The sequence below is a fragment of the Sapajus apella genome, unplaced genomic scaffold (genome assembly GCF_009761245.1).
Source record: "Sapajus apella isolate SASKATOON/1434 unplaced genomic scaffold, GSC_monkey_1.0 scaffold117, whole genome shotgun sequence".
NCBI lineage: Eukaryota > Metazoa > Chordata > Mammalia > Primates > Cebidae > Sapajus > Sapajus apella.
In genome coordinates, this window is record NW_022437057.1 from 1,467,962 (window position 1) to 1,490,332 (window position 22,371).

At 45.8% G+C, this 22,371-nt stretch overlaps 1 protein-coding gene, 1 non-coding gene and 1 pseudogene across 4 annotated transcripts in view; all 3 read right to left on the reverse strand.

Annotated features, from left to right (window-relative positions):
• Positions 1-10,198: 10,198 nt before the first annotated feature.
• Positions 10,199-10,305, reverse strand: LOC116538160. Its single transcript, XR_004263526.1, has one exon. It is a non-coding gene; the product is annotated as a U6 spliceosomal RNA (small nuclear RNA).
• A 697-nt stretch (positions 10,306-11,002) lies between these two features.
• LOC116538096 lies at positions 11,003-12,262 on the reverse strand (annotated as a pseudogene). The gene has a single exon (XR_004263501.1). The product of XR_004263501.1 is annotated as a 40S ribosomal protein S6 pseudogene (transcript).
• A 5,805-nt stretch (positions 12,263-18,067) lies between these two features.
• STK10 (serine/threonine kinase 10) overlaps positions 18,068-22,371 on the reverse strand; it is a 152,627-nt gene continuing 148,323 nt past the window's right edge. For both annotated transcript variants that reach the window (XM_032260349.1, XM_032260350.1), the window contains exon 19: positions 18,068-19,569. In XM_032260349.1, the coding sequence (XP_032116240.1) occupies positions 19,429-19,569 (141 nt within the window). In that variant the 3' untranslated portion in view covers positions 18,068-19,428. The remainder of the gene's footprint in view (positions 19,570-22,371) is intronic.

Sequence of the window (22,371 nt, forward strand, 5' to 3'; positions counted from 1 at the left end):
CTTAAAAACAACAGAAATTGGTCGGGCGTGGTGGCTCACTTCTGTAATCCCAGCACTTTGGGAGGTGGAGGTGGGTAGATCACCTGAGGTCAGGAGTTCAAGACCAGCTTGATCAACATGGTGAAACCCCGTCTCTACTAAAAATACAAAAATTAGCTAGACATGGTGTCGCATGCCTGTAGTTCCAGCTACTTGGGAGGCTGAGGCAAGAGAATCGCTTGAACCCAGGAGGTGGAGGATGCAGTGAACTAAGATCTCGCCACTGCACTGAAGCCTGGGTGACAAAGCGAGTCTCCATTTCAAAAAAACAACAACAGAAATTTACTATCTGAAGACCAGAAGTCTGAAATCAAAGTGGGCAGGGCCATACTCCCTCCAAGGGTTCTAAGGAAGAGTCCTTACATCTTTTTTTTTCCTTTTTTGAGATGGAGTCTCGCTCTGTCGTCCACTGGAGTACAGTGGCACAATCTCGGCTCACTGCAACCTCCACCTTCCGGGTTCAAGCAATTCTCCTGCCTCAGCCTCCCAAGTAGCTGGGACGACCAGCGTGCACCACCATACCTGGCTAATTTTTGTATTTTCTGTAGAGATGGGAGTTTCACCATGTTGGTCAGGCTGGTCTCAAACTCCTGGCCTCAGATGATCCACCTTCTTTGGTCTCCCTAAGTGCTGGGATTACAGGTGTGAGCCACCGTGCCAGGCCTTCTCCTTTTTTAAATTGTGATAAAATACATATAACATTTATCATTTTAACCATTTTCAAGTGTGGAGTTCAGTGGCATTAAGTATATTCACATTCTCGTGCGACCATCACCACCACCCATTTCCAATACTTTCTTCATTTTCCTAAACAGAAACTTTGTGCCCATCAAACAGTAACTCCCTATTTCCCTCTCCATCCCCTAGCCTGCTCCCAACTTCAGGCAAGTACCATTCTGTCTCCATGAATTTGACTACTCTAGGTATCTCAAGTGGAATCATACAGTATTTGTCCTTTTGTGACTAGCTTATTTCACTTAGCATACTATCCTCAAGGCCCGTCCACGTTGTAGCATGTTGGAGACAGGGTCTTACCCTGTTGCCCGGGCTGGAGTACAGTGGTGTGATCTCAGCTCACTGTAGCCTCCACCTCCTGGGCTCAAGCGATCCTCCCACTTTAGCCGCTCTAGTAGTTGGGACTACCGTCACACCCCACCATGCCCAGCTAATTTTTGTAGAATTGGGATTTCACCATGTTGCCCAAACTGGTCTTGAACTCCCAGGTTCAAACAATCCACCCACCTCAGCCTCCCAAAGTGCTGGGATTACAGGCTTGAGACACCATGTGTGGCCAGAATTTCCTTTCTTCTTAACAACTGAACAATATTTAATTGAATTTACATGCTACATTTTGTCTATCCGTTATCCATCAATGGACACTTCAGTTGCTCCCCTCTTTTGGCTATTGTCAGTAATGCTCCTGTGAACATGGGTGTACAAATATCCCTTTGAATCCCTACTTCCCTGAGAATCACTTGAACCCAGGAGGCAGAGGTTGCAGTGAGCGGGGATCATGCCACTGCACTCTAGCCAGGGGGACAGAGGGAGACTCCATCTCAAAAAAAAAAAAAAAGAATTATCGTTGTAGAAACTCCGCAACTGTATGTATCCATTTATCCGTTTCTGTCTTTTATGCCATCGATGTCATATGTATTATATCTGCATATATTATAAACCACAGAAGACCAACTTATACTTTTTGCTTTAAACTGTATTTTTTTTTTTTTTTTGAGATGGAGTTTCGCTCTTGTTACCCAGGCTGGAGTGCAATGGCGCGATCTCGGCTCACCGCAACCTCCGTCTCCTGGGTTCAGGCAATTCTCCTGCCTCAGCCTCCTGAGTAGCTGGGATTACAGGCACACGCCACCATGCCCAGCTAATTTTTTGTATTTTTAGTAGAGACGGGGTTTCACCATGTTGACCAGGATGGTCTCGATCTCTTGACCTTGTGATCCACCCGCCTCGGCCTCCCAAAGTGCTGGGATTACATTAAACTGCATTAAAAGGAAAACATAGTCTTTTATATTTACCCAGTTGTTTACCATTTTCAATGCTATTCTTCCCTGAATATCCGATTTTCCATCTGGTATTGTTTCCTTTCATCCTGGAGAACTTCCTGTAGCATTTTTTGCAATGCATTACTGCTGGCAATGAATTCTTTTGGTTTTCTTTTATATGAAACTTACTTTATTTTGTTATCCTTCTTGAAGGATATTTTAGCTGGATTTAGAAGTTTTTCTTTCAGCACTTTATAGATGTTGGTCTTCTGTTGCATTCATTTCCTGGCCTACCATAAGAAATTACCACAGACTGGGCACAGTGGCTCACGCTTGTAATCCCAGCACTTTGGAAGTCTGAGCAGGGTAGATCACAAGGTCAGGAGTTCAAGACCAACCTACCCAAGATGGTGAAACCCCGTCTCTACTACAAATACAAAAAATTTGCCGGGCGTGGTGGCGGGCACCTATAATCCCAGCTACTTGAGAGGCTGGGGCAGAGAATTGCTTGAACCCAGGAGGTGAAGGTTGCAGTGAGCCGAGATTGTGCCATGCACTCCAGCCTGGGTGACAGAACAAGACTGCATCTCAAAAAAAAAAAAGAAAGAAATTACCACAAACTTGATGATTTAGAACAACATAAATTTATTCTCTCACAGTTCTAGAGACCAGAAGTTTAAAAAATAGGCTGGGTGCAGTAATCCCAGCACCAAGGCCTTGTAATCCTGGGTCGAGGCAGGTGGATCACTTGCACCCAGGAGTTTTAAACCACTGTGGCCAACATGGCAAAACCATGGCTCTACCAAAAATACAAAAGGTTAGCTGGGTGTGATGGCATCAGCCTGTGTTCCCAGCTTCTCAGGAGGCTGAGGTGGGAGGATCATTTGAGCCCAGGAGGCAAAGGTGGCAGTGAGCCAAGATTGCACCACTACACTCCAGCCTGGGTGACAAAGTGAGACCCCCATCTCAAAAAAAAAAAAAAAAAAGTGTGGGTAAGACCATACTCCATCCAGAAGCTCCAGAGAAGAACCCTTTCTTGCCTCTTCCAGCCTCTGGTGGCTGCAGACATTCCCTGGCTTTTGGCTTCATAACTCTAACCTCTGCCTCCTTACACAGTCTTCTTTTTTGTGTCTGTGTCTTCTCCTCTAGGCCTTGGTGTTTCTCCTCTTCTTGTAAGTATACTTTTCATGGGAGTTAGGGCCTGCCTGGTTCATCCAGAATGTTTCACCTCAAGATCTTCAACACAAACCTGCGAAAAACCTTTTTCTAAATAAAGTCATATTCACAGCTACCAGGGTTATGATTTCATTGTATCTTTTGGGAAGTCAGTATTCAACCCATCACATCTTCTGGCTTGTATTCCTTTTTGTTTTTTGAGACAGGATCTGGCTCTGTGGCCCAGGCTGAAGTTACAGTGGCACGATCTCAGCTCACTACAACCTCCGCCTCCTGGGTTCAAGTGATTCTCCTGCCTCAGCCTCCCAAGTAGCTGGGACTACGGGCGCACACCACCATGCCCAGCTAATTTTTGTATTTTTTGTAGAGACAGGGCTTCACTATGTTGCCCAGGCTGGTCTTAAATCCCTGAGCTCAAGAGATCTGCCCACCCTGGCCTCCCAAAGTGCTGGGATTACAGGCATGAGCCACCGAGCCCTGCCTGACAGGGTCTCACTCTGTCACCTAGGCTGTAGTACAGTGACACAATCACAGCTTACTGCAGCCTCAACCTCCCAGGCTCAATGGATCTTCCTATCTCAGCCTCCCTGGGACTATAGGACACACCACCATGCCTGGCTAATTTTTGTATTTCTTGTAGAGATGGGGTTTGTCATGTTGACCAGACTGCTCTTGAACTCCTGGACTCAAGCAATCCTCCTGCCTCAGGCTCCCAAAGTGCTGGGATTATAGGCATGAGCCTCTGTGTCTGGCTAGCCTTCATTCTTTCCCATGAGAAGTCAATAGTCATTAGAGTTAGTGTTCTCTTGTATCTGTCATTTTTCTATGGATGCCTTCAAGATTTTCTTTTTATTTTTGCTTTTAGCAATTTGACTGTGATGTGCCTGGGTGTGGTTTTCTTTGTGTTTATCCTGCTTAACAGTTGTTAACTTTGAATCTATGAATTGATGTCTTCACAAATTTGGGACAATCAGTCATTTCTTCATTTTTTTTTTCTTCTTTGAGATGGAGTTTCACTCTTGTTGCCCAGGCTGGAGTGCGATGGCGTGATCTCGGCTCACCGCAACCTCCGCCACCCGGGTTCAACAGATTCTCCTGCCTCAGCCTCCCGAGTAGTGTGATTACAGGCATGCACCACCACGCCCAGCTAATTTTGTATTTTTAGTAGAGACAGGGTTTCTCCATGTTGGTCGGGCTGGACTTGAACTTCCAACTTCAGGTAATCTGCCTGCCTCAGCCACCCAAAATTCTGGGATTACAGGCGTGAGCCACCGCGCCTGGCTCCTCAAATAATTTTCATCCCTATCTTCTCTCTCTCTTCTTCTGGATGTTATCTCATACGTCCTTTTACCATCTTTTTTCTCTCTCTTCTGTAGATAAGACAGTTTGTTTTATTGACTCCTCTATCATCTCCTTTGTGCCATTAACCTCATCCAGTGAACTTTTAAATTTTAGATATTGTGTTTTTTCAATTCTAGAATTTCTTTTTTTTTTTTTTTTTTTTTTTTTTTTGAGACAGAGTCTCACTCTTGTTGCCCAGGCTGGAGTGCAGTGGCATGATCTCGGCTCACTGCAATCTCTGCCTCCTAAATTCAAGCAATTCTCCTGCCTCATCCTCCCAAGTAGCTGGGATTAGAGGCATGCCCCACCACGCCCAGCTAATTTTGTATTTTTAGTAGAGATGGTGTTTCAACATGTTGGTCAGGCTGGTCACAAACTCCTGACCTCATGTGATCCGCCTGCTTTAGCCTGCCAAAGTGCTGGGATTACAGGCACGAGCCACCATGCCTGGCCCAATTCTAGAATTTCTATTTGGCTGTTTTCTATAGCCTCTATTTTTCTGCTGTGATCTCATCACTTTTTATTTATTGCAAACTTATTTTTCTTTATATCATTGAGCATAATTATAATAACCTCTTTTTTTTTTTTTTTTTGAGTCTGAGTTTTGCTCTTGTTACCCAGGCTGGAGTGCAATGGCACGATCTCGGCTCACCGAACCTCCGCCTCCTGGGTTCAGGCAATTCTCCTGCCTCAGCCTCCTGAGTCGCTGGGATTACAGGCATGCGCCACCATGCCCAGCTGATTTTTTGTATTTTTAGTAGAGACGGGGTTTCACCATGTTGGTCAGGCTGGCCTTGAACTCCTGACCTCAGGTGATCCGCCCGCCTTGGCCTCCAAAGCGCTTGGATTACAGGCGTGAGCCACCGCGCCCGGCTGAAATTTTCAAATCACGTTTTTTATTTCCTCAAAAGTAGTAAGTGCCAGGTGCAGTGGCTCACGCCTTTAATCCCAGCATTTTGGGAGACCAAGGTGGGCGGATCAACCATGCCAGTCTGGCCAACATGGTGAAACCCCATCTCTACTAAAAATTAGCTGGGCGTGGTGGCGCATGCCTATAATCCCAACTACTCGGGAGGCTGAGGCAGGAGAATCACTTGAACCTGCTGAGGTTCCAGCAAGCCAAGATTGCACTATTGCACTCCAGCCTGGGTGACAGAGTGAGACTCCATCTCAAGAAAAATAATAATTAATTTTAAAAAGTAGTAAACATAGTGATTTTATTTTATTTTTTTTTAATTTTGTTTTTTTTTGCGACAGAGTCTCACTCTGTCAACCAGGCTGGGGTGCAGTGGCACGATCTTGGCTTGCTATACTCCACCTCCTGGGTTCAAATGATTTTCCTGCCTCAGCCTCCCAAGTAGCTGGGATAACAGAAATGCACAGCCATGCTCGGCTAATTTTGTATTTTTGCCATGTTGGCCAGGCTGGCCTGGAACTTCTGGTCTCATGGGATCTGCCTGCCTTGGCCTCCCAAAGTGCTGGGATTACAGGCCTAAGCCACCATACCCAGTCAAGAATGGTGATTTTAAAGTTGGAGTTAGGCCAGGTGAAGTTGCTCATGCCTGGGCAATATAGTGAGACTGTCTCTACAAAAAAATTAAAAATTAGCTGGCTGTGGTGGCATGTGCCTACAGTTCTAGCTATTTGGAAGGCTGAGGCTGGAGGGGTGCTTGTGCCCAGGAGATCAAGGATGCAGTGAGCTATGATCATGCTACTGCACTCCAGCTTGTGCCACTGGGTGAGAACTTGTCTTTTTTAAAAAAGGCTGGCTGCAGTGGCTCATGCCTGTAATCCCGCACTTTGGGAGGCCGAAGCAGGTGGCTTATGAGGTCAGGAGTTCAAGACCAGCCTGACTAACATGGTGAAACCCCGTCTCTACTAAAAATACAAAACCTAGCTGGGCATGGTGGCATGCACCTGTAATCCCAGCTACTCAGGAGGCTGAGGCAGGAGAATTGCTTAAACCCAGGAGGCAGAGGTTGCAGTAAGCTGAGATCGTGCCATTGCACTCCAGCCTGGGTGACAGAGCAACACTCCATCTCAAAAAAAAATAAATAAAGCTGGACTTAGACTACTTCATATCTGTAGCCCCTGTTGATGTATTTCTAATGTCTGTTGTTTCTGCTGGTGTGTTCATGTTATTTCTTCTCTGTGTGCCTAGTTATTTTTAAATTGTGTGCTAGACATTTTACTTGTAAAATTGTTTGCATAAGTAATTGAAGCCTAAGTTCTCTCCCCCAGTAAGGATTCACCTTTGCTTCTGCCAGGAGCTTGTGAACACTGGCAATCTTGGATCACTCCAGTCCAGTTTCAGAGATTTTTATTAGTTGAAGCAGAACTACAATCCCTGTGAGGACTGTCAAATCCTATTTATGGGTATAGCCCTTTGGGGTCTACACTCAAAGGGAATGGCTCACCTGGCTCTCTTCTATCATGCCCTTGGCAGGCCCTGGGTTTCAGTCCTTGTCCATGGAGCCTTGGGAGCCTGTCAAAAGCTCAGCACTGCATTTCTGTTACCCTCTCTAGGATCAGCAAATGTGCCCAGGGTGGAATCTCAAGATTGCCTCTCCAGGTTTTCATCCTTGCTTGTATCCTGGCTTACTCATCCCTATGTTGTAGTTTTCATGTACCTTCAAGTAGATGTATTTAATGTTTTTGTTTAGCTTTTCTCTTTTATTTTGGAGATGGAGTCTTGCTCTGTCACCCAGGCTGGAGTGCAGTGGCGAGATCTCAGCCCACTGCAACCTCCATCTCCCAGGTTCGAGCAATCCTCCTGCCTCAGCCTCCCAAGTAGCTGGGATTACAGGTGTGCACCACCACACCTGGCTAATTTCTGTATTTTTAGTAGAGATGGTTTCACCACGTTGGCCAAGCTGGTCCCAAACTCCTGACCTCAGGTGACCCACCCACTTTGGCCTCCTAAAGTGCTGGGACTACAAACGTAAACCATCACGCCTGGTCTTTGTCTAGCTTTTCTAATTGTACTCAATGCTAGAACTGATCTGAATCACCTAATTTGCTGTGAATGAAAGTGGAAATTTTCTCAGTTTTGTTTTTACCTGAAGATGCAATTTTATTTTTATTTTATTATTATTATTATTTCTTGAGACAGAGTCTCACTCTGTCACCCAGGCTGGAGTGCAGTGATGCTATCTCAGCTTACTGCAACCTCCACCTCCCAGGTTCAAGCAATCTTCCTGCCTCAGCTTCCCTAGTAGCTGGGACTACAGGCATGCACCACCACACCTGGCTCAGTTTTGCATTTTTAGTAGAGATGGAGTTTCATCATGTCAGCCAGGCTGATCTGAAACGTCTGACCTCAGGTGATCAGCCCACCACAGCCTCCTAAAGTGCTAGGATTACAGGCTCGAGCCCCTGCACCCAGCATTAAAGACATACTTTCTTTTTTTTTTTTTTTTTTTTTTTGGGGGGGGGTTTTCCCTTTTTTTACCCAGGCGGGGGTGCAATGGCGCGATCTCGGCTCACCACAACCTCCGCCTCCTGGGTTCAGGCAATTCTCCTGCCTCAGCCTCCTGAGTAGCTGGGATTACAGGCATGCGCCACCATGCCCAGCTAATGTTTTGTATTTTTAGTAGAGACGGGGTTTCACCGTGTTGACCAGGATGGTCTCGATCTCTTGCCTCGGCCTCCCAAAGTGCTGGGATTACAGGCGTGAGCCACCACGCCCGGCAAAGACATACTTTCAAATCAGACCTAATTAATAAAACACTCCTGGTATCACAGTGGGTTACTTCCATCTAGACTATAGCCCCTAAGCCTCCACTCTTCCTTTATAGGTCCTTTATAGAATGAGGAGCTGAGACTGGGTATATTTACCATTGCAACATAGTAAGCTCTGGGTGTTTAGGGGTGTTTAGTCTGTTTTCTGCTGATATAATAGACTACTACAGACTAGGTAATTTATAAAGACCAGAAATTTGTTTGGCTCATGTTTCTGGAGGCTGGGAAATCCAAGAGCATGACAGCAGCTCTGGTGAGGGTAATCCCATGGTGAAAGGGCAAAAGGTAGAAGGCATCCAAGGCAGAGAAAAAATTGAGTAGGCTCATCCCTTTTTTTGTTGTTCTTCATTCTTTTTAGTATTTTATTTCATTTTATTTTTTATTGTACTTTAGGTTCTGGGGTACATGGGCAGACCATGCAGGATTGTTGCATAGGTACACACATGGCAATGTGGTTTGCTGCCTCCATTCCCCATCACTTACATTTCTCCGCATGTTATCCCTCCCTGACCTCCCCACCCCTCCACTATCCCTCCCGTGGCCCCCTCCAACAGACTCCAGTATGTGATGCTCCTCTCCCTGTGTCCGTGTGCTCTCATCGTTCAACACCCACCTATGAGTGAGAACATGTGGTGTTTGATTTTCTGTTCTTGTGTCAGTTTGCTAAGAATTATGGTTTCCAGATTCATCCATGTTCCTACAAAGGATACAAACTCATCATTTTTTATGACTGCATAGTATTCCATGGTGTATATGTGCCACATTTTCCTTGTCCAGTCTATCAATTTTGGGCATTTGGGTTGGTTCCAGGTCTTTGCTATTGTAAACAATGCCACTATGAACATAAGTGTGCATGTGTCTTTATAACAGAATGATTTATAATCCTTTCAGTATATACCAAGTAATGGGATTGCTGGGTCAAATGGAATTTCTATTTCTAGATCCTTGAGGAAACACCACACTGTCTTCCACAATGGTTGAACTAATTTACACTCCCACCAACAGTGTAAAAGTGTTCCTATTTCTCCACATCCTCTCCAGCATCTGTTGTCTCCAGAATTTTTAATGATCACCATTCTAACTGGTGTGACACGGTATCTCAATGTGATTTTGATTTGCATTTTTCTAATAATCAGTAATGATGAGCATTTTTTCATGTTTGTTGGCCTCATATATGTCTTCTTTTGAAAAGTGTGTTCATATCCTTTGCCCACTTTGGGATGGGTTTGTTTTTTCCTTGTAAATCTGTTTTAGTTCTTTGTAGATTCTGGATATTAGCCTTTTGTCAGATGGGTAGATTGAAAAAATTTTTTCCCATTCTGCTGGTTGCCAGTTCACTCTAATGATTGTTTTTTGCTGTACAGAAGCTCTGGAGTTTAATTAGATCCCATTTGTCTATTTTGGCTTTTGTTGTCAATGCTTCTGGTGTTTTAGTCATGAAGCCCTTGCCTATGCCTATGTCCTGAATGGTTTTGTCTAGGTTTTCTTCCAGGGTTTTGATGGTGTTAGTTCTTATGTTTAAGTCTTTAATCCATCTGGAGTTAATTTTAGTGTAAGGTGTCAGGAAGGAGTCCAGTTTCTGCTTTCTGCACACTGCTAGCCAGTTTTTCCAACACCATTTACTAAACAGGGAATCCTTTCCCCATTGCTTGTTTTTGTCAGGTTTGTCAAAGATCAGATGATTGCAGATGTGTGGCGTTGCCTCCAGGGCCTCTGTTCTGTTCCATTGGTCTATATCTCTGTTTTTGTACCAGTACCATGCTGTTTTGATCACTGCAGCCTTGTAGTATAGTCTGAAGTCAGGTAGCGTGTTGCCTCCAGCTTTGTTCTTTTTGCTTAGGATTGTCTTGGCTATGTGGGCTCTCTTTTGGTTCCATATGAAGTTTAAGGTGTTTTTTTCCAGTAAAAATATGGAACATTTCATGAATTTGCGTGTTATCCTTGTGCAGGTGCCATGCTAATCTTCTCTGTATCCTTCCAATTTTAGTATATGTGCTGCTGAAGCAAACACTACTCCAGTTTCTAATACCTTGTTCCTCATTTCGATTTGAGACCTCAACAGAATGGCTTTTACTGCCCATATTTCTACTAACATTCTGGTCATGAGCCTTTAAGTAATCTCTTAGATGATTCAGACTTTCCCTACAGCTCTTCCCTCCTGAGCCCTCACCAGAATCACCCTAATGCTCCATTGATGGCAGTGTAGGCTTTTTCTGGCCTGTTCCTTCCAATTTTTCCAGTCTCTATGCATTACCTAGTTCCAGAGTGGTTTCTACATTTTCCACAAGTGTTTGATATTACAACAGGCCACTACTCAGTACCAATTTTCTGCCTTAGTTTTCTGCTGCCATAACAGAATATCATAGACTAGGTAAATTTATAAAAAACAGAAGTTTATTTGGCTCACAGTTCTGGAAGCTGGGAAGTCCAAAAGCATAGTGCCAATATCTGGTAAGGGTCATCCCATGGCACAAAATTGAAGACAGAAGTGAGCATATGACACAAAGGGAGGAAACTGGGTAAACTCATCCTTTTTTTTGAGACAGAGTCTCACTCTGTCACCCAGGCTGGAGTGCAGTGGTGCGATCTTGGCTCACTATAACTTCTGCCTCCCAAGTTCAACCGATTCTCCTGCCTTAGCCTCCAGAGTAGCTGGGATTACAGGTGCCCACCACCACACCCAGCTAATTTTTGTATTTTTTTTTTTAAGTTTGATCTTATTTATTTGTTACTCAAAAAATCTTATTTCTGACTGGATTCAGACTTAGAAGTAGAAGCTCGCAGAGATCAAAGTCTGCGTCTCTTCGCAATTTTTTCCTGGTGCTTCTCTTTAGCCTCCTTCATTCTCTTGGCCAAAAGTTTAGCATATTCTGCAGCCTCTTCCTTATTGCTCTTAGTACGCTGCTTCTTCAGAGCAATACGCTGCCGTTTGTGTTGCAGGAGACATGGAGTAACAAGACGCTGAATCTTGGGTGCTTTGGTCCTAGGTTTCTTACCTTCTTTGTTTAAGGGCTTTCTTACAACATACCGGCAGACACATCGTCTTTAGAGAGATTGAAAAGTTTGCGGATTCTGCTAGCTCTTTTGGGCCCCAGGCCACGAGGCACCTTGGTGTCAGTCCAGGAATATCCTTCTCTCCTTTGTTTACAATAGTCAAGTTGAGAACACTCAGATTAGCATCACAATGCAACCATGAACTGATTTTCTCTTTCTTTCTCCAGTTCTCCTTGGTCTGTAACAGGAATGCCCCTTACTCAGTAGCAGGCGGACACAGCCATGGTTCAGACGCCCTGCTTCATGGGGAAACCTTGTTTGTCGTTCCCACCACTGATTCAAACCACATAACCCTTCCATTCTTCACCCAGAGCGTCAGCAGCAACTTCCGTGGCCATACGCTTCTCATAAAAAGTACAAAGTTTGCGTTCATCGTCCACTTTGATGAGTTTCTGGCAGCCAGTGGCTGGGAAGGAGATGTTCAGCTTCATCTTGAAGCAGCTGAATTTTTGTATTTTTAGTAGACACAGGATTTCACCATGTTGGCCAGGCTGATCTTGAATTCCTGACTTCAGGTGATCCGCCCACCTTGGCCTCCCAAAGTGCTGGGATTACAGGCGTGAACTACCACACCCAGCCAACCCACCTTTTTATCAGGAATCCATTCCCATGATAAATAACCCACTTCAGCAATAATGGCATTAGTCCATTTATGAGGGCTCTTGTCCTAATCACCTCTTAAAGATTCCACCTCTCAATATCCTTACAGTGGCAATTAAATTTCAATGTGTTTCGGAGGGGACATTTACACCACAGCAAGGGGTCAGCTAAAAAGTTCTACTTCTTGCCCTCATGGAAACTGCAGTCTTCCCTTTCATTCTGAAAGCCACAAAACTCTGGGCCAAAAAACTTTCACTGGGCATGGTGCGCTTTGGGAAGCCAAGGTGGGTGGCTCATCTGAGGTCAGGAGTTCAAGACCAGGCCAACCAACATGGAGAAACCCTGTCTCTACTAAAAATACAAAATTAGCCAGGTGTGGTGGAGCATATCTGTAATCCCAGCTACTCCGGAGGCTAAGGCAGAGAATCGCTTATGTGGTGAGCCAATATCACACCATGGCACTTGAGACTGGGCAACAAGAGGGAAACTCCGCCTCATAAATAAATAAATAAAATATTTCAACATAATCTCAGTTCTTTTCGGGCAGTCTCTTGAGGGAAACTCTGTCTCAAAATAAATAAACTCTTTCAACATAATCTCTCAGTCCTTTTCAGCCAGTCTCTTGAATTGCCAAGGCCATGATTTTGTGATATTGTGCTGGCCTAGAGCCAGAACCGGAGCAAAACTATTTTATAAAATGCAAAACTGTTTTTAGATAAGTTGAAATGGCTGCCCCATTCTCCTCACAATAACTACTGTCCTTGGCCTCTGTAAATAGAACTGCTAGTTTGTTCTGCAAAACTATGTAAAGCTGCTTACCTTTTCTTATCAGTAACTGCTAAAATCTGTGATGTGTAAACAAATGTATATCTTGACTTCTGTAAACCACTGAGGTGAATCACAGAATCCCCTAGCCCTTGGAATGTCCGGAGACCCCCGCCCTTGTCTCCACCCAGGAGGTGAATCACAGAATCCCCTGGCCCTTGAAATGTCCGAAACCTTATCATCCCCATCCCCGCCCCTCACCCCCACTCCCAAGGTGGTTTTTCGCGTATAAAAAATCGTGGCACCCTCCTTTTGCCACCACAGGTTGGAGAGACGTGAGTCCTCTGTGGTCGCTGGCATAATAAATGACCCTGCAATCTGGCATACTTTTGTCTTGTGGTAACTTTTTACGCTCGGTCCAATACAACAATTTCAACTGTCCTTTCCCTGAGTGAACTCCCATTCCTCTGACTGCCCTTGGGATAGATAAAGGTGTTTTAGCCTAGCATGTTGGTCTGGACCTGCTCATCTCTTCAGCCTCATGACCCGTAAAGCATTTATCCTAAACGATATCCCTATCTCTGAATGTACCTCTTCTGGCACATACTATTTTGTCTTCCAAGATTTAGCATCACCTTCTCTGGGAAGTCTTCCCTGATTCTCCCAGGCAACGTCAGTCTGAACTTAAACTCTGCTTTTCCAGGTCTGTTTCCCCATGCAGACAAGGAGACAGTGTCAATGTCTTACTCATCTTGGCATCTCTAGCACATGGTACTTAAGAGGTGTCAGTGAATGTGGAATGATCTCATTTCCCAAGTCCTATGAATCCCCTAGCGCACTGTTGGTTTGTCACTTTCATGAATTATTTTTCACGAGAACCCAGTCATTTTTCTAGCCCTTAATGGCAGGTAGGCCAGCTGCTTGTTTGTTTGCATCTCCCAGACAGTAATCAACGTGAAGTCTGCACTGACCTCATGGCTGCGGCCTGCCCCCTGCTAGTCAGAAGGTTTCTGGGACAGAGACAATTCAAAGCTGGAGAAACAGGGGTTCTAAATCATTTTTTTGTGTCATAGACTCCATTGGCATTCCACAAAGAATATGAATCCCTTCTCAGAATAATATATATTTTTTGAGACAGAGTCTCGCTCTGTTGCCCAGGCTGGAGTGCAGTGGTGTGATCTCGGCTCACTGCAACCTCCGCCTCCTGGGTTCAAGCAATTCTCGTGTCTCGCCCTCCTGAGTAGCTAGGATTACAGGTGTGCCACCAAGCCAGGCTAATTTTTGTATTTTTAGTAGAGACAGGGTTTCACCATGTCAGCCAGGCTGGTCTCGAACTCCTGACCCCAAGTAATCTGCCGGCCTCAGCCTCCCAAAGTGCTGGGATTACAGGCGTGAGCCACTGCCTGGTGGCTTCTCAGAATAATATTTTCTTTTATTTATTTATTTATTTTTTTTTGAGACGGAGTTTCGCTCTTGTTACCCAGGCTGGAGTGCAATGGCGCGATCTCGGCTCACCGCAACCTCCGCCTCCTGGGTTCAGGCAATTCTCCTGCCTCAGCCTCCTGAGTAGCAGGGATTACAGGCACGTGCCACCATGCCCAGCTAATTTTTTGTATTTTTAGTAGAGACGGGGTTTCACCATGTTGACCAGGATGGTCTCGATCTCTTGACCTCACGATCCACCCGCCTCGGCCTCCCAAAGTGCTGGGATTACAGGCGTGAGCCACCGCGCCCGGCCCCAGAATAATATTTTCAAGTGTGCAATGTAAAGCACATAGATTACAAATGAAACCAATCATATGGAATACAGGTAACAAAATACTGAAAAACCTGTAGATATTATGTATGTGATATATATGCCCATGTAATGTGATATATGGATGTATATACACATATGCACATTAAATAACAAGATCTAGCCATAGGTTTAATAGCTACTGTAATTTCCAAGTGATAAATATATTTTGAGATCCATACAACAGCTGCAATGTGATATGAAATATCTGTGATTTCTATTGGTGATAGTCACAACTACCGTTAATACTGCTAGAGTTTGTTGGCTACATCCATGATGAAAGGAAATGCTTAGCTTCAGTTAAAGGATAGTAAAACTAAGACTGGCTGAGTGTGGTGGCTCATGCCTATAATCCAAGCACTTTGGAGGCCAAGGCGGACGGATCACCTGAAGTTGGGAGTTCAAGACCAGCCTGACCAGTGTGGTGAAACCCCATCTTTAAAGAAAAAAAGAAAAAATTAAAAAAAAATTAAAGAAAATAATAATAAATGAAAGACCAACTCTTTTGCCATCCAAGTTCCAAGACACCCTGAATTCTATGTATGGATCCTTTGTGGGGAGAGTCTGTGGACCCAAAGTTAAGAAAGCCTGAATATTGTTTCAGAGGCATAACGGACAGATTCTTTTAAATACGGCAGAGATGGCTAGTGTCTAGGTGCCTGTGTGACCCTTGATTAGTTCAAGTGGCAGCTGGGTGAGACACAGGAGGTATGCCAGAAACACCTTTTGCAGAAGGTCTAAGTTTGACTCCCATAGTCATCACTAACCAGTGATTTGAGATTTGGCTTGACCCTTCCCCTGGCCTAGTGCCCATTTCCTCATCTATAACATGAGAATGAGCCTGATGTGGTGGCTCACACCTGTAATTCCAGCTGTTTGGGAGGCTGAGGCAGGAGGACTGCTTGAGGCCGGGAGTTTGGACCAGCCTGGGCAACATAGTGATCCCCCCTGCCCTGTCACCTATCTCCACAAAAAAAGTTAGTCAGGCACCGTGGCTCATGCCTGTAATCCTACCTACTCAGGCAGCTAAGGTGGGAGGATCGTCTGAGGCCAAGAGTGTGAAGTTACAGGGAACCATGATCATACCACTGCACTCTACCCTAGGCGACAGGGAGACCCTGTCTCTACAAAAAAAATAAATAAATAAAAATACATAAATCCATAAAATAGGGGTGATGATGTCTTCCCGATTGTCGAAAAGATTCAGTACATTAAAAGGTGAAAACTTGCCGGGCGCGGTGGCTCACACCTGTAATCCCAGCACTTTGGGAGGCCGAGGCGGGTGGATCATGAGGTCAAGAGATCGAGACCATCCTGGTCAACATGGTGAAACCCCGTCTCTACTAAAAATACAAAAAATCAGCTGGGCATGGTGGCGCATGCCTGTAATCCCAGCTACTCAGGAGGCTAAGGCAGGGGAATTGCTTGAACCCAGGAGGCGGAGGTTGCAGTGAGCCGAGATCACGCCATTGCACTCCAGCCTGGGTAACGAGCGAAACTCCGTCTCAAAAAAAATAAATAAATAAAATAAAATAAAAGGTGAAAACTTCTGGGGGCCAGTGAATGCTTGTTGTTAAATGAAAATGATATTAAATGCCTGTAGAGAACATGGCCCTCGACACATTCTCTCAGCCAAGCGTAATGTCTTTCCAAACAGAAACCCGAAGTCTGAGCTGCTGTATGACCCGGGAGGCACCTGTGTACTTGGAAGATAAGCCCTTTCTTGCCGGGTGAATATGGATAAATGTGCCCTGCTTTTCACCCCCATCCAAAAGAACAACCCGAATGGCAGATAACCTTGTTATTTTATTAGAGGCATATTTACATTCTTGTATTCTTGTAGTTCACTTTCTAGAAAACCTTTTACAAAAATTTTGTATAAAGGCTGGAAACTACATAAAAATAACTTCTACGTTTCATAAAGAGAAAATATAAGTTAGTTACATTGACTCTGCTAAATCCAGACAAAGGGAAAAAAGAAAAATCAGCTCTGTCTGTCCCTTATACAAAAAACACTAGCACAGAGCACGAGGAATAACGGCCTGGGCCTCTCAGATGGGCATTGCATGGTGGCTCCCTTGTAAGGCTAGGAGACCCTGCCAGTCCCCATTCAAAAAAGCACAGGGAAGCTCTGAGGGATCAGGCGGCACTAAGCAGGGAAGCAGCAACTCCTTTAAGGGCAAAAAGGATGTGAAGGAGGCCAGGCGCAGTGGCTCACACCTGTAAACCAGCACTTTGGGAGGCTGAGGCGGGCGGATCCCGAGGTCAAGAGATCGAGACCATCCTGGTCAACATGGTGAAACCCTGTCTCTACTAAAAATACAAAAACTAGCTGTGCGTGGTGGCACGTGCCTGTAGTCCCAACTACTCAGGAGGCTGAGGCAGCAGAATTGCTTGAGCCTGGGAGGCGGAGGTTGTGGTGAGCCGAGATCACGCCATTGCACTCCAGCCTGGGCAACAAGAGCGAAACTCAGTCTCAAAAAGAAAAAGAAAATGATGTGAAGGACGAGCCACAAGGGGAATAATGAGACTTTCACCTGAACCATGAAGCTGGCATTTCACCTAATACTTTTTCACATGCGAGACTACAAACAAAAATACTATAAGCAAAGCCCAAAGCAGGCCTGTCTGACAGTTCCCAATGCTGACCTGGCCTGCTAGAACTGGGTCTGTGTTCTGCAGTTACACTGCAGCTAGTTCATGTTTCCCCAGCATCTGTGCACCAAAGAGAATAAAAGGAGACGATTGTTTCATTTGTCTCATTTGTGAGAGGCTCGAAAAACGTCCCATCTGGCTCAAATTCTGCAGCAAGCAAGCTAAATGCTCACTAACCTGAGAACCATTGCCTTACCTAGCTCCAAGAGGATCTTTCCTAAGATTTGGGCAGCCCCCTTTTCCTGTTGAAGGGCTGCCCCTCCCTTCCCAAGCATCCAGTTATAACCAATGTTGAGAGAATTTCCAGGAAATTGCTTTAGAAAGACAGAGTACCGGGCGCAGTGGCGCGTGGCTGTAGTCCCAGCTACTTGGGAGGCTGAGGTGGGAGGATCGCTTGAGCCCAGGAGTTCTGGGCTGTAGTGTGCTATGCCAATCGGGTGTCCGCACTAAGTTCGGCATCAGTATGGTGACCTCCAGGGAGCAGGGGACCACCAGGCTGCCTAAGGAGGGGTGAACAGGCCCAGGTCAGAAATGGAGTAGGTCAAAACTTCCGTGCTGATCAGTAGTGGGATCGTGCCTGTGAATAGCCACTGTACCCCAGCCTGGGCAACACAGCGAGACCCCGACTCAATTTAAAAAAAAAAAAAGACAGACAGAGTATATAGAACCTTAACCTAGCTGGGCACAGTGGCATGTGCCTGTCATTCCAGCTACTCTTGAGGGTTAAGTGGGGGGAATCACTTGAACCAGGAGTTTGAGACCAGCTTGGGCAACATATGAGAGACCCTTTCTTGCTCCTGATCTCAGGTGAGCCACCATGACCAGCCTAAAAAAAAAAAGAATCATAAACCTGTAGGAGGGAAGGCGGAAAATGTCCTCTCACTCAAATCCTTACTAATTTTTTTTTGTGTTTTTTAAAAGCAGATATCTTCTTGGAGAAGCCATACATTTTATAGCTATTTCAATGAAACAATTAGAAATCAGGGTGAAAAAAGGTTTTCTTTGTAAATAAACCCACATACTGCTTTCAACATTTGCTTTTATTGAGTTATATACACTGCAGCCGTGGGATCAGAATCTGGGGAAGCCAACTGAGAAGCGAAGGCCCAGGGGTCCATCTGAGGTACAGAACCTGTGCTTCTGCCAGGTTCCCGGGGCAGGGGGCATTGCATTTCCCCCTGATGCTTTTTATTCCTGAAGATAAGTCCAAGAGACTGCCAGCCCCGGTCTGAAATGCAAGGTGGGAGTCCTGAACATGGTGGGGTGGGCATGGGGCAGAGGAAACAGCCCTCCTTTTTCACCTGCAGACAGGGTGGGCAAGAGTGCTCTGGAGCAGACGGGGTTGTGGAAGCCTTGTGTGCTGAGGAATTAGTCCCTGAACACAGGAGACTGTGTGGGGCCAGCATGAGTCTCAGCCTGGCAGTACAGCCTGTGCTTCTCTGTGCCTCTGGTGCCAACACCCGCACACACCACACCAACTGCTCCACCTAACACGCTCAGTGGCATCGGCTCAGGCAGCAAATGTGTTCCAACCCACCTGGGCAGAAGAGGCCAGGCCAGCAGACCAAGTCCTGTGTGTGTGCGTGCGTTCACACGCGTGTGCAAGAAGAGGGATGCGAGATGGCATGAAACACCCAAGAAGCAGAATAAATGTTTCAGCCTCCCTCTTTCCCCGGTCCCCACCTCCCACATAGACATGGCTTTATCTTAAGTGGAAAGCAAACTGGGAGAACACGATGAATGAGGCCATCTCCTGAGCAGCCAGCTGCAGGCTGGGCTCCACTGGGAACAGAAATGGCTCAATGATTCCGTGACTCTTCTGGGAATGACTGAAAAACCACCAAGAATTACAGACAGATGAGCCCATGGGGTTTTCATCAGCAGTGCTTTGTGCCCAGAGAGAGCAAAACTGGTATTTTGGCAAACAGAGAAGACTCAAGGTGACAGAACACCCATTCCTCCTGGACCCTGACCCCACCAGCAGCCCCATCCCTTCCAGCTTGAAGGGATCTAGGGCTCAAGGAGAACATACATTAGGGTCAGGCGACACATAGTAACACCTCGCCCTCCACAGGCCAGCCAGCAAGAAGTCAGGAACGCCGGGGCAGCTCTGCCGGGCATAGCTGGGGTGGCACAGGGCGAGGGGCTGGATTTGAGCTGGCACAGATGCAAGAGGGAAAAGAAGTCCTGAGTTACATGTTCACAGAGAATGAAGGAGAAGGCCCTGGGCCCTCCCAAGCTGCCAGCCACAGCCCTGGGTGGTTGTTAAGAAGCATCTGCAGAACTGTAGGGGAAGAACTTGGTGGCCTTGCTTGGGGTGGTGGGGTTTGGGCACTCTGCCTCCTCGCTTAGCTTGAAGAACATCTCCTGCTCCCGCTTCTTCTGGTTCAGATCCTCTTCTAGAGCCTAGGGAAGAGAGAGGAGGGTGGTGCTGGGTCAGATCTGCAGGCCACACATGGGTCTCCCACTCACAGGACCCCCACTGACATGGTCTTCTCTGGAAAGTTCCCTCCCCGGCCTCAGTGCTTGGGAAACTGGGTCTTCCCTCTTTCCTACCCTAGAGCTCCTCTCCCAGGAGCTAAGCACACCTCCTGCCACTGCTACTCAGAAGCTCCCTATGGACTGAAGGGTACAGTTGGCGGAAATGCCAGTCTAGATGGGGCAGGGAAGAAAAAAGCAAATGCAAATCCCCAGGCAAGAAAACAGCCAAATGACTAGAGAAAAACCGAAGGGAGAAGACGGAGAGAGACGGAGAGAGATTTAGCAGCAAGGAAGCAGAGATGTCAGAGGTTTTTTTTCAAAATACACATGCCTTTGCCCAACCCCAGAGGTTCTGATTTTGAAGACTGTGGTGGGACCAAGGGCTTCTGCACTGTACAAACTCTGCAGGTAACTTGGAGGAGAGCTCTAACTGAAAAGCACTGCAGGAGGTTCCCTTGGGCACAAGCAAGCTTATTTAGACAAGTTGGATCCTACTAGAAAGATTTTTCTTTTCTTTTCGAGACAGAGTCTAGATCTGTGGCCCAGGCTGGACTGCAGTGGCAGTATCTCGGCTCACTGCAACCTCACCCTCCCAGGTTCAAGAGATTCTCCTGCCTCAGCCTCTCCAGTAGCTGGGATTACAGGCACCTGCCACCACACCTGGCTAATTTTTCCATTTTAAGTAGAGATGGGGTTTCACCATGTTGGTCAGGCTGGTCTCAAACTCCTGACCTAGGTGATCTACCCACCTTGGCCTCCCAAAGTGCTGGGATTACAGGCATGAGCCTCTGCAGCCGGCCCTGAAAGAGTTTTTAAGGTTTCTCCCATAATAAACATGCAATTAAGAACGGAAGCTAAGTGCAGTGCAAAGAACATGGGCTTGACGACAATGTTGCCAGAGCTCCAGCATTTTTTTTTTTTTTTTGAGGTGGAGTCTCGCTCTGTCTCCCAGGCTGGAGTGTAGTGGTGCAATTTCAGCTCACTGCAAGCTCCACCTCCCTGGTTCAAGCAATTCCCCTGCCTCAGCCTCCCGAGTAGCTGGGATTACAGATGCACACCACCACACCCAGCTAATTTTTTTGTATTTTTAATAGAGACAAGATTTTATCATTTGGCAGACTGGTCTTGAACTCATGACCTCAGGCAATCCACTCACCTCGGCCTCTCAAAGTGCTGGGATTATAGGTGTGAGCCACCACACCCAGCCCAGGATTTTCTAAAGAAACTGGAAATCAAGGTTTTAATGTAAAATCTCCTTATATACTTAAATGTGGACATCTTTAAAACAAATTTACAAGCCAGGCATGGTGGCTCATGCCTGTAATCCCAACACTTTGGGAGGACAAGGTAGGTGGAACACCTGAGGTCAGGAGTTCAAGACCAGCCAGGCCAACATGGTGAAACCCATCTCTACTAAAAATGCAAAAATTAGCCAGGCCTGGTGGTGTGTGCCTGTAATTTCAGCTACTCAAGAGGCTGATGCAGGAAAATCACTCGAGGGGAGGCAGAGGTTGGAGTGAGCTGAGATTGTGCCACTGCACTCCAGCCTGGGTGACAGAGCAAGACTCTGTCTCAAAAAAAAAAAAAAAAAGGTACATCACTATGTTGGCCAAACATACCATGTCTGTAAGCCAATTCCAGCAAATAGGCTATCAGTTTGGGACCTCAGCTCTAGGAATACCAACAATATAATAATAAAGCCTCTGCTTTTTTAGCACAGAGTGGTTTAGTAACTTGGTGAAGGTCTCACAACTAGTTAGGACTTTATCCCACCTGTGTGACTCCGAAGCCTGGGCTGTTTAAGCACTATTCTGTCTACCCACCACATATATTTCTCAATACAACCTTCTAAGGTCAGAGTCAGTGATCTTTTTTCTGTTATGTGACAGAAAGTAAACATTTTTGGCTTTGCAGGACATATTTGGTCTCTGTCGTGACTACTCAACTGCCGCCATAACATAAAATCAGCCATAGACAATCTGTAAATGAACGAGCTGGCTGTGTTCCAATGAAACTTTATTTACAAATATAGGTGGTGGGCCAGATTAGGCCATTGGCGGTAGATTGCTAACACCTATTTTAAGGAAATAAGTATTGTTTACATTTTACAGCCCAAAAAGCCAGGATTCAGGAGGGAAGATTTGACTTGTTTGAGGCCACATTCTGTATTAACACTGACCCAAGCAACACTTTATTGACTCTGCCAGATATTTTGTATTTACTTGAGATACATCTGAATTTTTCTAAAAATACTCCACAATGTACAATCATCTCCCCTGCCTCCATACAAGGCAGGGGGTTCACAGGCTACTGACCATAATTCGAGAATGTAAAAGACCATTTATTCTCAAATGAAAATCATCGCCTCTGGGTCATTGTTCTAGCAGAAACCCAAGCAGCTAATGACAGAAGAATTCTATAAAGAATTTTGCGAAGAGGCAGCCCCCACAGGCAAAGTCCAATGCCAGCTTCCCAACTGCACACTTGCGGTACCTCCCCTGAGCCCAGGCCCCTCTTTGAAGCAATGAGACATAAGGCAACAGCTAGAGGCAATGTGATCATTCATTTTCAAACTCTCTCAAGACGTGCCACAGGTATAGATCCCCCAGGTAAGAGAACCAGGTGAACGTTTCTTTCCGGATTGCAGAACCAACCTATGTCAGCAGGAATATTATTGATTTGAGTATCAAGTGTTGAAAGTCCCAGCAGACCATGGTTACAGAAACT